Below are 14,706 nucleotides of genomic sequence, written 5' to 3'. Positions count from 1 at the left end.
CTGTGTTACGTCCAGGATGGGGACCTACTCCAAATTTACATGCACCTACTCCAAACTTTACATACACTGATTGGATCTGGCATGACTGGCAAGTTTAAAGAGCTGTCAAGCCACGCCTCCTGACGAGGTGCTTTATAAGCGCCTTACCTGGGTGCGCGGCTCAAGTTTAAAATTTAAGATTTAATTGGATTTGTATGCTGCCCCTCTCCGAGTGTGTGAACTATGCTACAGCTTGATCTGATTTAGTTAAAAACAGCAGCTAAAGCATCCGGCCTCTTCTTCTCCGATCTAACACTAGCAACGAAGGTGGGATCTAATGGTAGAAAGCAACATAATACAAACTGGACCAAAATCATGCAAATTAATTCCAGAGGATGGCAGAGCATGGCGAAGGCACATTGATCAACTGCGCCGGAGACAAGAGTATTTTATGTTTTTATCTGTTCCTGTCTGTTGTGGAGAGCAGGGAGAACAGACACAGAAACAGGACTTTCTTCCTGCACGAAGCAATGTTTGTGGTTAGTCTTCTATCCACAGCCAAGCTACACATTCCATTTGTTTCTGCCCAGAATTTGCTTTAGCGGGGAGACTGATTAGATGATAAGGGATGCTACTTGTTTTTGGGAAATTGTTTCTTGAGGCAAAGAAGCAAAGAAACTGTGGTCTGTGCCCATTCCTGAGGAAAGCTGACTCAATGTGCCTCAGTTATTGCTAGATTTGATTACTACAAAGCATTTAGCATGAGGTAACACTGGCAGGGTTTTCAGAAGCTTCAACTGGTGCAAAGGAATTATGGTTGTTTACCTGTGGGATCATATTACTTCCATCCTGCCATACATCTTTTAGTTGTTAAATATTTATCAGTATACAGTAATTACAATTGTTGATGATTACCTATAATGTCCAAGTTAAATCAGGGATCCCAAGTAGAAGCTCTTGTCATACCAGTCTACCTACCCATTCAGGCCAATCTGAGGCAGCTTTCTATGTTCTTATCCATGGTGAAGGATCAATTGATTGGACAAAGAACATTTATTTTATTTTATTTAAACATACCACTGTTTTGGAAAATGAAATTCTGAAGACCTCATTCTCAATTTTAAAGTAACAAGCAAGCTTATAATTTGTCAGGCAGAAGTGATTTTAAGACTTTGCTCTGTCTGCCAGATGTGTCATACTATTACATTTTTATTTCATCTGTGGTCTAATATTGTGAATTTTAATTGAGAAAAACAAAATACAAATATTTCAAATTATGCTTCATACAATCTCAATATGTAACATTACAGTTGTTCAGTAACATAGTCTGATTCTGGCTTTGCATATGCATAAACATACATATAACTAATATTTATGCAACTGTCAAAAGAAAATAAATATATTTATGGTTGCATATAGTGATCTTTAACTTTTTTCTAAATTTCAAGCTGACATTGAAATCATGTAATTCCTGGGAAGCATTTAAGGGATTGCTCTTTGGAACTATGATAGCTTTGTTTACACATCCAAAGCTGGTTTTACTTTTCTTTAACTGGAATACTGAAATAGGACACGCATCCTTCTAGTTTCCTGTAGCATGTCTCCATGAATGAGATCCATTAGTCTCTTTCCCTTTATCTTAAAATATCTGGGAAGACACTTGTTTATTTTTCTCTGAGGGAATTAAAAAAATAACATTCAGCTCAACAGAATATCTTTGGATGGATGAACTATTAACTTCAAACAGTTTATTTTAAAGAGTCCAGGAATTTTGAGCGGATGGACGGGAAAATGTCAGAGGAAATCAAAATACTGTACACCTAGGTATGGCTCTATCCCTGGACACAATTTGCCAGGCCTTGCCACACAGGTTTCTGTCCTGAAGTGCATTCTATTCCTAGCAACAATGGTACCAGGTGAATTCTCTACGCTTAGCCCAGCCATTTTGCCTCAAAAGACAAAATCTTCCTGCACACACAGTTAGCGTCTGTTCCCTGAGATATTTTGGATCCAGTCCTGGGGAAAGAGAATTTCACTCTCTGTTGTGATGTTCCTATCTCCAGAAAGTGAGAAAAGCTGGCAGCAGAAACCAATTCCTTCTCATTACTGAGTAAGGTAATTCTGGAAACAAAAAGACATCCCCATTCTTCTCCTCTGGTTCTGGTTACACAGATGACAGCATCATGACAAATTCTGAAAGAGACAGAAAGAGTCATCAATCATATTTCTGAGGCGTTCTCATCTTCTTCTCAATCAATGTCTCAGTCTCAGGGGGTCTATTTGATTCCCTCTATTCTGCAAATGATTTGGGTAGTTGTTCGTAATAAGAGGAGAGATATGTCAACATGGCGTTCTGGTAAGAATGAGGCAAGGGACAAAGATCCAAAGTATAGGTGGGCCTTAGGATGATGGATAGTGTTATAAATAATCGTAGTTGCATCCTAGTCCTTGGGAAAATAACAACAGGCATTATAGCCTATCAGTGTGATAATTCCCTCATGTATGGATAGAGGGAGTGTTAATCTAGTTTCCTGACACAATAGAGGGAGTGTTAATCTAGTTTCCTGACACGATTCCCTCCTTCCTACCAAAATTCATCTTCCCCTGCCTGTATTTATGATAGGTCCTTAGAACAGATGTATGTCTTGGTGATCACAGTGTGTTTTACAGTTGTAGTTGTAGTTTATGCTCCATGAAAAAGATATAAGTACATAAGAAGAGCCATGCTGAATCAGGCCAAAGCCCATTGAGTCCAGCATTCTGTGTCACACAGCGGCCCACCAACTGTATGTGGGAATCTTGAGCAGAAAGAGAAGACAAAACCCTCCCTTTGCCTTGACCTCCAACAAATGGTAGCCAAGGGAATCCTGCCTGCCTCATCCAACATAGAAGCGGCACTTGGATATCCGTTTCAATAACCACCGATACACTTGGCATCTATGAATCTGACACTGCTACTTATATACAAATTATGATCAAAGGACGTATCTGTGAATTTTGAAATTGATCCATATTCTTTGATAGCTACTACCATGACAATAAGACCATCAATTAAGACAATCCTAACTGGGACTTATTTTGGGGGTAGGGCTTATATTACAAGCATCCTGAAAAATCGTGCTAGGGCTTATTTTCTGATTATTTGGGGGGAAACACAGTACGTTACAAAATTAACTACAGACCCATACAAAGCTTCAAAGGAAAACAAACAGTGGCCACAATCTGTTTCCATTAAAGATGTAAGGAGTAGCAAAGAATTCTGTTTTTTAAATGTACATTAAATGAATTGAAATGAAAGAGTTCTGGTGCAAACTTGTGTATGTTTTCATAGATAAAATTGAAAACAGATGATTACTGTATGGCTCCTACTGGAACTTACCAATGCAGTGGTATCCATTTCTGGAAACCTACAACTTTTCTAGACTGTTTATTGCATTGTTAGGTATTCTTCCAGCAATCCAGCCAATGCTGTTCTGTACTATTTGTGATGCATCTATTCAACTTTTTTTTAAAAAGCCTCTATGACAGTGTTTCGTTTCTAGAAAACAAATCCTAACTTTACAATATCTATTAAGGGAAAAGGGTTAACAAACATGCTGATGTTTCTCACCATCAAAATCCACTTTTCCATCTCCATTGAGATCTACATCCTGCAGGATCTCATCCAACTCCTGGGCATTGAGTTGCTCACCTAAGAGAGCAGTCACAGCCTGGCGCAGCTCTAAACTGCTGATAGCTCCATCTCCATCTGTATCAAACTTAAGAAAGAAGGAATTGCCTGAGAACTGACTGTATTTACTTCCCACTCAAACATTTGTTACGGCACCCGCTCTTTGGAACAATTTCTCCCTGGAAAAGGGTTTGGACCACCTACTCATGCTGAGATGATATTTAAACACTTGGCTCCTTCCTCAAGCTCTGGTGGAGATTTGCGTCATGCCTACTGATATGTATATTGTCTTGGCTGCAGCATATTGTTCCCTTTTATATTCAATATAACATTATTTTATGTAGTTCTTTTTCCAAATTTTAGATGTCGTGTTAAATTGCATGTCCTCAGCAGGCCACCTTTATACATCTAAATTATATAAGTTCTATATTTTCTGAAATGTAACAGTGGTCTATCAGGAATTAGATTTTTATAGCACTGAGAAGCATCAATTTCATTTTATAAATTAGATTGACTTAGCTCCTTGCGGTTCAATAAAACTATAATTAATTGTCCATTCCTATTTTCCTCATTCCATTCTGCATTCCACATTCCAAAGGCACCTATAACTTTTAAATGTTCTATCAGCAAAAGATATTGGAGATAAAGCATCACAATGGGAGATATGCTTTCGAATGTCTATTAGCTTTCTCTGTGGCTATTCACTTAAAGAGTTTTTCTTTAAAGAGCCAGAAATATATCAATCAAAAATCAATCAATCAATCAGATAAATAAATGTTATTCCTGGGTGTAAATCAAAAGGCCCTGCAGTAATAATTTTCAATGAACAAGCAACCCATGGGGGAAAGGAGAGAGGGGATGAAGTTAAGCATTTTGCTAAATATAGTCTTCAGTTCTGTATGAGAGAAGTACTGTATATAGAGCTAAAATGAGCTAGAAAAAGACAGGTGCCATTAATAGATTAGGGGGGGGGGGAGTCAAACGCATAGGATATTAGAGTAAGATTACCTCAGGGCTTTCAATTGATCAAAAGATCATCTGTATTTATTCCCAATGATACCATTTTGGTAGCCTTCTAGCGGTCTCTGAGCCACAACAATATTTGAGTAGTGACATTTTGTGTTAATCTAAATCAGGGGTTCTCAACCTGGAGGTCGGGACCGTTTCACAGGGGTCGCCTAACACCACAGGAAAAGACAAATTTCCCATGGTGTTCTTAGGAACTAAAGCTTCTAAAACTAAAGAAGTCGAATAAATTAATTTAAATTCTATTCTGGCGCCTTGGAACATATTTTTACAATCCGACCAATCAGGCGTTTACAGTGGGGCTGTCCCTCTGACCTTCCTGCCAATCAACTTCAAGCTCTGTTGGGAGAATTGGCACTAGACTTATGGTTGGGAGTCACCACAACCTGAGGAACTGTATTAAGGAGTCGCAGCATTAGAAAGATTGAGAACCACTGATCTAAATGAAACTTTATGGTTCTGAATTTAGATGGTGCAGGAGCCATATCTCTTTTGAGATTTCCCTCCTCAGAGGAAAAAAAAAGATAAACCTTGCCTCTTCCTTGAGGTTGTTAGTCAGTACCAACCAGGGGTGGGCTACTGCCCGGACAGGAGGGAAAACAGTGGGGTAGTGAAAATGGACCTCCACCAGCACCCAATTTGCAAGATGTTGAAAGAAAATGCAGGGCGGCCTGCATAAGCCACGCCCCCAATGTGGCAGTATAAATTTTGGTAATCCTTCACTGGTACCAATTTCAGACCACCGGTGTTTAGAAGGCAAAAGGAGGTTGGTGCATTGGATGACATGTAGAAGATAAAGTATGCCATCATATCTTCTCTTGAAATGGCCCAGAAGGTTAACATATTCCATCCCATTCAGAGTAAGGGCCCCAGATTCTATCACTTTCATAAGCATAAATTTAGCAGGATTAGGAAGTGGATCTCTTCTGCCTCAGTTGCCCCCTCTCTATCCTTGGTAAGATTATGTGGCTCTGTTCTACATATATCCCACCTTGAAATAATTAAATGACCATTGTTACTTAACTTAACTGTGTGCTGTATTTTGTGCCTAGGGAACAAGCATATTTCTAACCAAAGCCTCACTTCTTCTTCCGTTTCATAAAATAATTTAGTACCAATTATGGAAATATCATGCATGGCTTTCAGCACAAGTTTACATATCCAGTTCATAACTTGGCTATCATACCTCACGGAAGGCGATCTTCAGCTCCCTCACGCCCACCATATGAGCTGTTTCTTCAAGCAATTTGGGTCTCATCATCTCTACAAACTCCTCAAAATCTATACGCCCTCCCACTAAGAGGAAAGATAACAAGAAATGATTAGTTCAATTAATGGAAGAAGCACTTTTGAATGAGGTAGGAGATGGTGTAGTTAGATACACAAACAACCTTTCTTCAAGATATTTATTTTATTTATTTATTACATTTATATGAAACTAAGAGTTTTATATAAATCTAGTAAATTGGAACAGACCAAAAGCAGAATTCTAATCTAGCATTCTGTTTTCCACAATAGCTAACTTTCAGAACTCTATAAGTTCTTACCATACTTATAGAAAAAGAATGAGATGAGCATGCCCTTAGACTACCTGTTCTTCAGCAGATTATAACTGTTTCTCTAGCATCAGTTCCATAAAACAAAACACTTTCCCCATAAAAGATATTTATGGAAATTAAGCAGAGCTTTTATAAGCTTCTTCTGTACCTTTTGCAGAATAGTTGCAACTCAAAGCATTTTTGGAAGCAGCATCTGGGTATATCAGTAGATGGAACCAGAGCAAGTCCCACTTTGCATACTACTGAGGGGGTGGGGGAATAGCTTAGCAGCCAAAGGCCAATTATATTATTCAGATCCAAGCTGAGGTTTATTCCTTTAATTAAAAAACATACTAGAAAAACAGTTTGGTTTTAGAAAATATCATCCTTATCAAACATGAAGTATGAATGTAAAGCCATGCAATCCATTTTGATTTGGGATTTATTTTTGCACATTTAAATGCATATATATAGGACAGAGCCAAAACACATCCAGAAAAAAACTGAAGAAAAAACAGTGCATATGTGCTTACTCAATTGATACAACTGTGCATTGCAGTCAGAACTTGTGAAAGAAATTGAAACTTCAAGAATTGCTCTATGTCTTTTACAACCAGTTCTTAATTATTTTTTCATGTTCTCCACTGCTCAAAAACCAGAGCAGTTTTCTATGCACTGCAACTAAAATTATCAATTGTGAACTAACTCTGGACACCTGTATACAGAGACTGAGAAACTACCCAATTCTGACACGGTTACCTTAGCAGTCTTGTCAGCAACACTCCATCCTCTGACTGTTATTGACCATGAGCCTTGGAAACTGGAGAAGCACATAAATATTCAACTCACTGCGCATTTTGATGTGCTGGGAGACCTCCAGGAGCTCCATCTCTGTGGGCATGTAGCCCATGGTTCTCATGCAGTCTCCTAGATCTTTGTAGCTGAGGAAGCCATCCTGATCCGTGTCAAACTCCTTGAAAGCATCTAACAGCTCTGCCAGGAAAGGCAAACAAAACAAAATAAAAACCACCCTTTGGAGACATGAAGAAAATATTCCTGTCTTGATTTTTTGTTTCTGCCATTGGGGATTCAGGAAAGGCTCATGGCCCTGGAAGGCAAGCGTGCCCTTGGGGACTCTTACAGCCAAGGCCATTCAGAGGTTGCCAGAAACTGGAGAGGCTGGTTTTAAGCTAGGGATGTCAAACTCAAGGCCCATGGAACCAGATGCGGCCTGCAGGGTGCTTAGATCTGGCCCATGGAGTCCCCCTGGAAATGGTGCTTCCGCCAGTGAAAACAGAGCTCGGGAGGGCTGAGTATGACCCTCCCAGGCTCTGTTTTCAGCCCAGCCTCCTGCAGCCCTCTGCCAGAGAAAATGGAGCTCAGGGAACTGCTCCCTTAGGGAGACCCCTGAGCTCCATTTTTGCTGGTAGAGGACTGCAGAAGGCCTCTCGACCAAAAACTGGAGCTTGATAGCTCGCTTTCGAGAGCTCTCAGGCTACCACAGATGCCCCCAGCACCATGCACTAGCCATGCCTACCCTGACCATGCTCACCCCAGCCCCCCAGGTCAAACACAATCCTAATGCAGCCCTCAATGAAAATGAGTTTGACACTACAACTTTAAGGTAGCAAGCACAAGTAATCTATGTAGAACTGTACTGCCTAGGCCAGTGTTTCCCAACCTTGGCAACTTGAAGATATCTGGACTTCAACTCCCAGAATTCCCCAGCCAGCAAATGCTGGCTGGGGAATTCTGGGAGTTGAAGTCCAGATATCTCTAAGTTGCCAAGGTTGGGAAACACTGGCCTAGACTAGAGAGTGTTTCTGTCACAATCATTCTGACTAATAAAATTGCCATGTTGGCTAATTTGGAACTATCATGACCATTTAGAGTTTGCAGGAGAGGCAGTTTATTACCTTAACAAAGTCCTACACCCAAAGAATTATTATTATTATCGCTGATTTGCCTTCCTGTACTTTCTTTGCCTCTAATATCAATCTTCCCTCTTTAAAGGGCTCCCTGTTTAAATCCCTGCCTAGAGCAGGGCCTGACTGATATTTGCTAGCCACAACCAATAAAGAGCTGAAGTCCCTAAATAGTCTCATGCCACTTCAGTAGAGAAACTTAACAGACACTGAAAAAGAATTAAAGTTATGGAAATGGAATCTGGGATCTGGGTAAATCTGTAAAAGCCCTTTTTTTACTGATTATTTATTTTATTTTTATTTATTTATTTGTCAAGCAAGTATAGTATTATAGTACATATTAACATAACATAAGTAAAATAAGGGTTAAATAAGGTCCAGGAGGGAAGTGCTTTTAATAGGAAAGTGAACACAAGAACAAGGGGACACAATCTGAAGTTAGTTGGGGGAAAGATCAAAAGCAACATGAGAAAATATTATTTTACTGAAAGAGTAGTAGATTCTTGGAACAAACTTCCAGCAGAGGTGGTTGGTAAATCCACAGTAACTGAATTTAAACATGCCTGGGATAAAGATATATCCATCCTAGGATAAAATACAGGAAATAGTATAAGGGCAGACTAGATGGACCATGAGGTCTTTTTCTTCCGTCAGACTTCTATGTTTCTATGTTTCTAAGTAGAACGTAGTAATAGAAAGGATAATAAGACAGTAGGACAGGGACATTAGGCACATAAGTGCACATATGCATTAGCAATGAAAAAGTGAGGACTGCATCTCCCTCTCATGGCCAAAATCCAAAGTCCACCCCATCATGTTCCCAAAACATTGCCAACTCACCATCTAGTTCCAATGGGGAAAGCTCTCTCTCCTAGGGAGAAGTAGAGGAAGAAGGAAGAGGAGAAAAAAAAGAGAAAATGTTTATTATACATATCTCATCTTTTTCTTCAAAAGCTAAAAATATAACAGCACATCCCACTTTAGCACCTGAAAACCAGAAGTGAGGATTGATCAAAAGAAGGCAGGGGAAATCCATAAGCAACATTTATTAGAGTTTCAGCTATGTATATTTAAGATCTAACTTGCTGAATAAGCTTTACTTCTTTACCAGCAAAGAGGAATTTGCCAAGACCCATGTCCCTGAAAAAGCCTCCGTTGTGCCTATGGAAAGATTGGAGGTGTTCAAATCCCATCAGAATACCAAGATCTCCCAGTCTGAAGCTGATTTGGTTAATCCTTCTTACTGCTTTCACTGCAGGAAAATCTCAAAAAGGTCTACAAAGCTGAAAAGCATATGAAAAGGGGGAAATCATTTTTGCTGTCTCTGGAATTTGCACCGCTACAAAAAAAAAAGAGAGACTATCTCTGTAATGTTTAATGTAATCTGAATAAGATGGGGGGGGGGGAGTCCCAAGTTTTCAGAAAGCATCTTAAATGAACAATAAATAACAAATAGAAGAAAATGTATCTAAAATAAATAGGTTTTTTTAAAATTAACTTAAATATTAGATTTGTTTTACATTGTATTGTTATTGCTGTGAGCCGCCCCGAGTCTGCGGAGAGGGGCGGCATACAAATCTGATTAATAATAATAAATAATAATAAATAAATAGCTTTGGCTTGGTAACACTACAAAATTATGTTTTTTTGCAGGATCCAGGAAGAGAGGATCCAGCTTTTACTTTTCAATACCATAGTTTTTAATAGCAATTTTATTTTTCAAACAACAAATGCCAGTGAGGAAAATACCCAGAACTTGGCTATTGAAAAACAAGAGGAACTTTCCACATATGCAGAAAGTTCCAATATTTATTGAAATTCAAGTCTGATTATACAAAAACACAAAGTAGAGTAAGCCCTTCTCCTCAAAAAAGAACTGGGAGGATTTTTTTTAAAAACCAGAAGAAAAAGATATATGCAAAATTCAGTTATGGCCATTGTTTTATATTTATAAAACAATTTATATAGTCATATTTTCCCAGATAAGTGCCCCATCTCTGATTGACACACCGGGAAAAGCTTGGATAAAGAGTTGAGGACATTAAAATACCCCCCTCCCAAATACTTATATACTTCCACCCTAGAGAGAAATCTCTTCCCAAATTAATCTTCTGAAAATTGGATTAAATGGATTGGAGGTCAATCTCACTTCCGCAGGTTTTCATTTAGGCACACTGTATCTGGGTCACACAGGACTCCTCCCAACCACTAGACTAGATGGTCCCAAAGAAATACAGCAAACTCTAACTCTTGGTTGCCATCTAGTGGTAGCCCATAGATACACCTACTTTAATTCACCATTCCAGGTGAATATAAGGCAGCCAGCAATGCATGAAGATATTTAGTCATAACAGAAACTGCTGCTTCATCTTCTCTTGAAGTAGAGACTGCTGAAGTACTTCCAAATAAGAGGACATCTTAGAAATCACTAGACTGCATTTCCCCATATCTTCGCTACCTACGTATCTAATCCTACGTAGCTTCTTGTCTGGCAATATTACATTGCTAACTAGAGCTTACAAAATATTCGTCAGACCAATTCTGGAATACAGCTCACTTGTACGGAACCCTCATTGCATATCAGACATTAATGCAATCGAGAGAGTCCAGAAATATTTCACAAGAAGAGCCCTTCACTCCTCCGCTCATAACCAAATACGTATTGTGCCTTATTCCACCAGAGTTGAAATACTGGGATTAGATGATTTACAACTATGTCGCCTCCGATCTGATCCAAATGTAGTTCATAAAATCATATACCAAAATGTCCTTCCTGTTAATGACTACTTCACTTCAACCACAGTGTTACACGAGCACGTAATAGATTCAAACTCAATGTAAACTGCTCCAAACTTGACTGCAGAAAATACGACTTCAGCAACAGATCAATGCCTGGAAAGCAATAAATGACTCTATGATTTCTTCCCCAAATCCCCAAAACTTTAACCTTAGATTGTCTACAATTGACCTCCCCCTGTTTCAAAGAGGTATGTAAGGGGCGTGCATAAGGGTACCACTCTGCCTACCGTCCCTGTCCTACTGTCCTCTTTTAGTGTTACTTTTTACTTATGTTATGTTTATATAAACTACTACTATCCTATACATGTTTGACAAATTACATACATACATATACATACATACATACATACATACATACATGTCAAGCTAATGCAATTTTCTGGCCTCTTAACAAGACAGCAAATATAGGCTATCTATATTAGCAGTGGAGATCATGCCTCTGTTCTTTAGAACATAAGTGGGTGGAATCCTTTCCGTGCATAATTTCTGCCTACTTTGGTTGCTTGAGCTCTGTGATTACTTGTTGCTAGTGATGGGCAAACCCAATGGTGTTCGGGTTCGGCAAGTTTGGATGAACTTTAAGCAAAATTCGGCCAAACCCGAACCGAACCTGAACTCAAACCCGAATGGGGAATCCCTCCCACGAAGAGATTCCAGTGGCAGAGCTTTGACGTCACCGGCAGGTTGCTAAGGACGCCAAGGTGATCACTTCCTGGATTCCATGGAAGCTCGTGAGTGCTTGCGGGGCCAGCGCGATTTTGCTTCTGCACCTGTGGAGGTAGCAGTTCGGTAGTCGTAAGAAGAAAGTGAAAAAGAAATAGAAAAGAAAAATGAAAAGATTCTAAAGAAGCTTCCAATCTTCTTGACATCAGTTATAGGCACATTCAAAAATTTAATAACATTTATATTTCATATTTTAATATTTTAATCTCTGACTCCAAGGTTATATCATATATTGTATGTGAGCATCTTCCATCTTCAGCAGGGAATGAGCACGGCTGAAAGGGAAGAACTGGGGGAAGGAGTGGGAAGGCATCTCCTTCCTCCCGTGTGCTGAAATTTGATGAAAAAGTTCACACAAGATGTTTGGACCAGAGAACAGAAATGTTTACTCTCTCTGGGTATACCAGAAATGATTTGCAAAGTCTGGTACCCTTCACAAGAAGAAGAGACACCAGACAGAAGCTAAAGAGCCGGTTAATATACCTTATTACAAGACCTCCCAATCCTACGCTAGCTAATCTAGCATGCTGGGTTACAACTTATTGCAAAGAGACAGACAATTCCTGCCTAAATATGGTCTACATCCTATTTCCTTTCTCCTAAAGATGAATAGTACCTTATATGGTTTATCATATGCCCTAAAACAGATATGAATTGGGTAACTGTCCCTTCCACAACAGACACTTATCAGCAAACACTTACCTTGTTAAAAACAGGAAACACTTATCTTGCTAAAACAGAATTTAAACAACAGACACTGATCTTCTTAAAATAAAACTATTTTATACACAATGTATTTTTCCTTCACCCCTATGCTCCATAGTGACTGCAGCAGCAACAGAAGAGGAACAATATCAAGTCAATAATGATAAAGGGGTAATGGCTGGGTGAAACAGGACCTGCATCTTAAAACTGTTGACAGGTTGAAAATGTAGAGGGCCTCCATACCAACGATCTGCCAGCCAGGGAGCTTGACAAGCGACTTAACCGGCTGCTCCAAGCACCACCTGCCTGTGCTTACCCAGCCCTGCCTCATTGCAAGCTAAGATGGAGCCATTAGTGTTGTTTTTCCTGCCAGCACCCAATGCTTGGTAAGAAGAACAAAGATGGGAGACTCCAGCAGTTCCTCTCCTTAAGTTGTCCTGCACTGCAATCTGCAAGGACAGCCCCAGTTTCTGCCCTTCTTCCTGTACACAGAATAAAGATTAAGCCAACATGTTTTTCCACCAGCCCATGGACTGAAGAACGTCTCTCTCTAAGGCAGGGGTCTCCAAGTTTGGCAACTTTAAGACTTGTGGACTTCAACTCCCAGAATTCCCCAGCAAGCTTTGGCTGGGGAATTCTGGGAGTTGAAGTCCACAAACATAACTCTGAATCCAATTTTCATCCTCTAAATCAGTGATTTTCAACCTTTTTTGAGCCACAGCACATTTTTTACATTTTCGAAACCCTGGGGAACATTGAGGGGGGGGGGGGGGAGGCTAAAAAAAAGTTTGGACAAAAAATTCTCTCTCTCTCTCTTCCTCCCTTTTGCTTTAATTCTCTCTCCCTCCATCTTTCTTTCTCTCTCTCTCCATCCCTCTTTCTTTCTCTTCCTTCCTCTCTCTTTTGCTCTCTTTCTCTCTCCCTCCCTCCCTCTGTCTTTCTCTCTCTCTCCTTCCCTCTTTCTTTCTTTCTCTCTTTCTTTCTTTCTCTATCTCTTGTTCTCTTTCTCTCTCTCTCTCTTTCTCTCTCTTGCTTTCTCTCTTTCTTGCTTTCTCTGTCTCTCTCTCTTCCTTCCTTTCTTTTTTTCTCTCTTTCTTTCTTTCTCTCTCTCTTGCTTTCTTTCTCTGAGCTTCGCGGCACACCTGATCATGTCTCGCGGCACACTAGTGTGCCACGGCACACTGGTTGAAAAACACTGCTCTAAATCAGGGGTCTCCAACCTTGGCAACGTTAAGACTTCTGGACCAACTCCCAAAATTCCCCAGCAAGCTTTGGCTGGGGAATTCTGGGAGTTGAAGTCCACAAGTCTTAGTTGCCAAGCTTGGAGACCCCATGTGGAGCTTGTCCTTTGCTGGCATTTTTTCAGCTGCTGAAGTGGGTCAGATGCATTGCAGAGACTTGAGTCATTCATATTAGCACCTTATACACCTTGATGTCCCACCCAACAGGCCCTTGACCATCCTACTTGGGGCAGGCAGCCTCCCACCAAGCCTTTCTGAGGTTTTCAGGCCTCAGTGGCACGCTCCTGCTCCGCAGCCACTCACTCACCTTGCCGAAGACCTTGTTGAGGAAAGGGGAATAGGCCTTGGTGGCAGCCGCATGAGGGTCCTCTTGATGCTTCTTGCCGTGCTTGGCATGTGAGCTTTGCGGAGAGGCTGGGCTTTCAGTTTTGCTGTCCTTGGACTCACTGTCATGCCTGGCAGGCTGTTTTCTTTCCTCCACTTTGCCCTCGGCTAGGCCCTCTGTCTTCACTGGCTTCTTGTGTGGCATGGGACAGGTGCGTCTCTCTCCGGTATAGGCAACCCTGTATGGAGTCTCTGAGCATGAAAGACCAGGTAATCCTCTTAGGTTTCACCCCCCCTCCCCGCGAAGGAGCAGAGAGAAAGCTAATAAGCGGAGGATTATTATGGCAACTTCAGGGCAGGCTTTAAAGCTGTTCAGGCCATAGGTTCTTCCAGGGTTACAAGGGAAGAATTCTAGAGTTCCCATGTGGGACGGAACATAGACAGGTAGGGGTGAACCTGTCTGCCCAAGTATATTCCAGATGAGAAAAATACGCTTACCCTCAGCCTAGTGTTGAAGAAACACATAGAGCAGCACTAGTACAGGGTTAGGATATGCCTGGAGATATAAAGGGATATATAAAGGGAGCAGTGAGTTCCCTCCCATATATGGATCTGCCGGGTGACTTGACAGAAAAACATTACAATTTCCCCTAGCTCAACTGCTAAAAATGAGTAGAACCTGTGGCCTAGTGATTAGAACCTTTAACCCAGGTTTGAATCCTATGAGGGTATGGCTAGCTGATGAGAGCTAAAAAGTTTGAAATAGATCTATCCTG

The 14,706-nt window shown here is 40.5% G+C and overlaps 1 protein-coding gene across 1 annotated transcript; it reads right to left on the bottom strand.

The window, feature by feature from the left end:
- Positions 1 to 1,035: 1,035 nt before the first annotated feature.
- On the bottom strand, positions 1,036 to 14,135 carry CABP4 (calcium binding protein 4). The gene is made up of 6 exons (XM_070728214.1): positions 13,914 to 14,135; positions 8,979 to 9,009; positions 7,063 to 7,206; positions 5,862 to 5,971; positions 3,590 to 3,737; positions 1,036 to 2,172 (listed from the first exon to the last, which is right to left on the bottom strand). Exons 1-6 carry the CDS (start codon positions 14,133 to 14,135, stop codon positions 2,144 to 2,146), a joined length of 684 nt encoding a protein of 227 aa, XP_070584315.1. The 3' UTR covers positions 1,036 to 2,143.
- Positions 14,136 to 14,706: the final 571 nt, after the last annotated feature.

The sequence above is a fragment of the Erythrolamprus reginae genome, chromosome 1, assembly GCF_031021105.1.
Source record: "Erythrolamprus reginae isolate rEryReg1 chromosome 1, rEryReg1.hap1, whole genome shotgun sequence".
Classification (NCBI taxonomy): Eukaryota; Metazoa; Chordata; class Lepidosauria; order Squamata; family Dipsadidae; genus Erythrolamprus; species Erythrolamprus reginae.
The sequence above is the reverse complement of the archived record's forward strand: the minus strand, read 5'-3'. Positions and strand labels throughout refer to the sequence as shown.

Bases quoted from the DNA above. Each gene is read 5' to 3' on its own strand.
- CABP4 (XM_070728214.1), bottom strand. From the start codon at position 14,135: ATGCCACACAAGAAGCCAGTGAAGACAGAGGGCCTAGCCGAGGGCAAA. The intron at 7,207-8,978 runs GTGAGTTGGCAA...CTTTCCTGGCAG, and splicing joins TTCCCCATTGGAACTAGATG to AGCTGTTAGATGCTTTCAAG. The intron at 2,173-3,589 runs GTGAGAAACATC...TGTCTCTTTCAG, and splicing joins TGGAAAAGTGGATTTTGATG to AATTTGTCATGATGCTGTCA.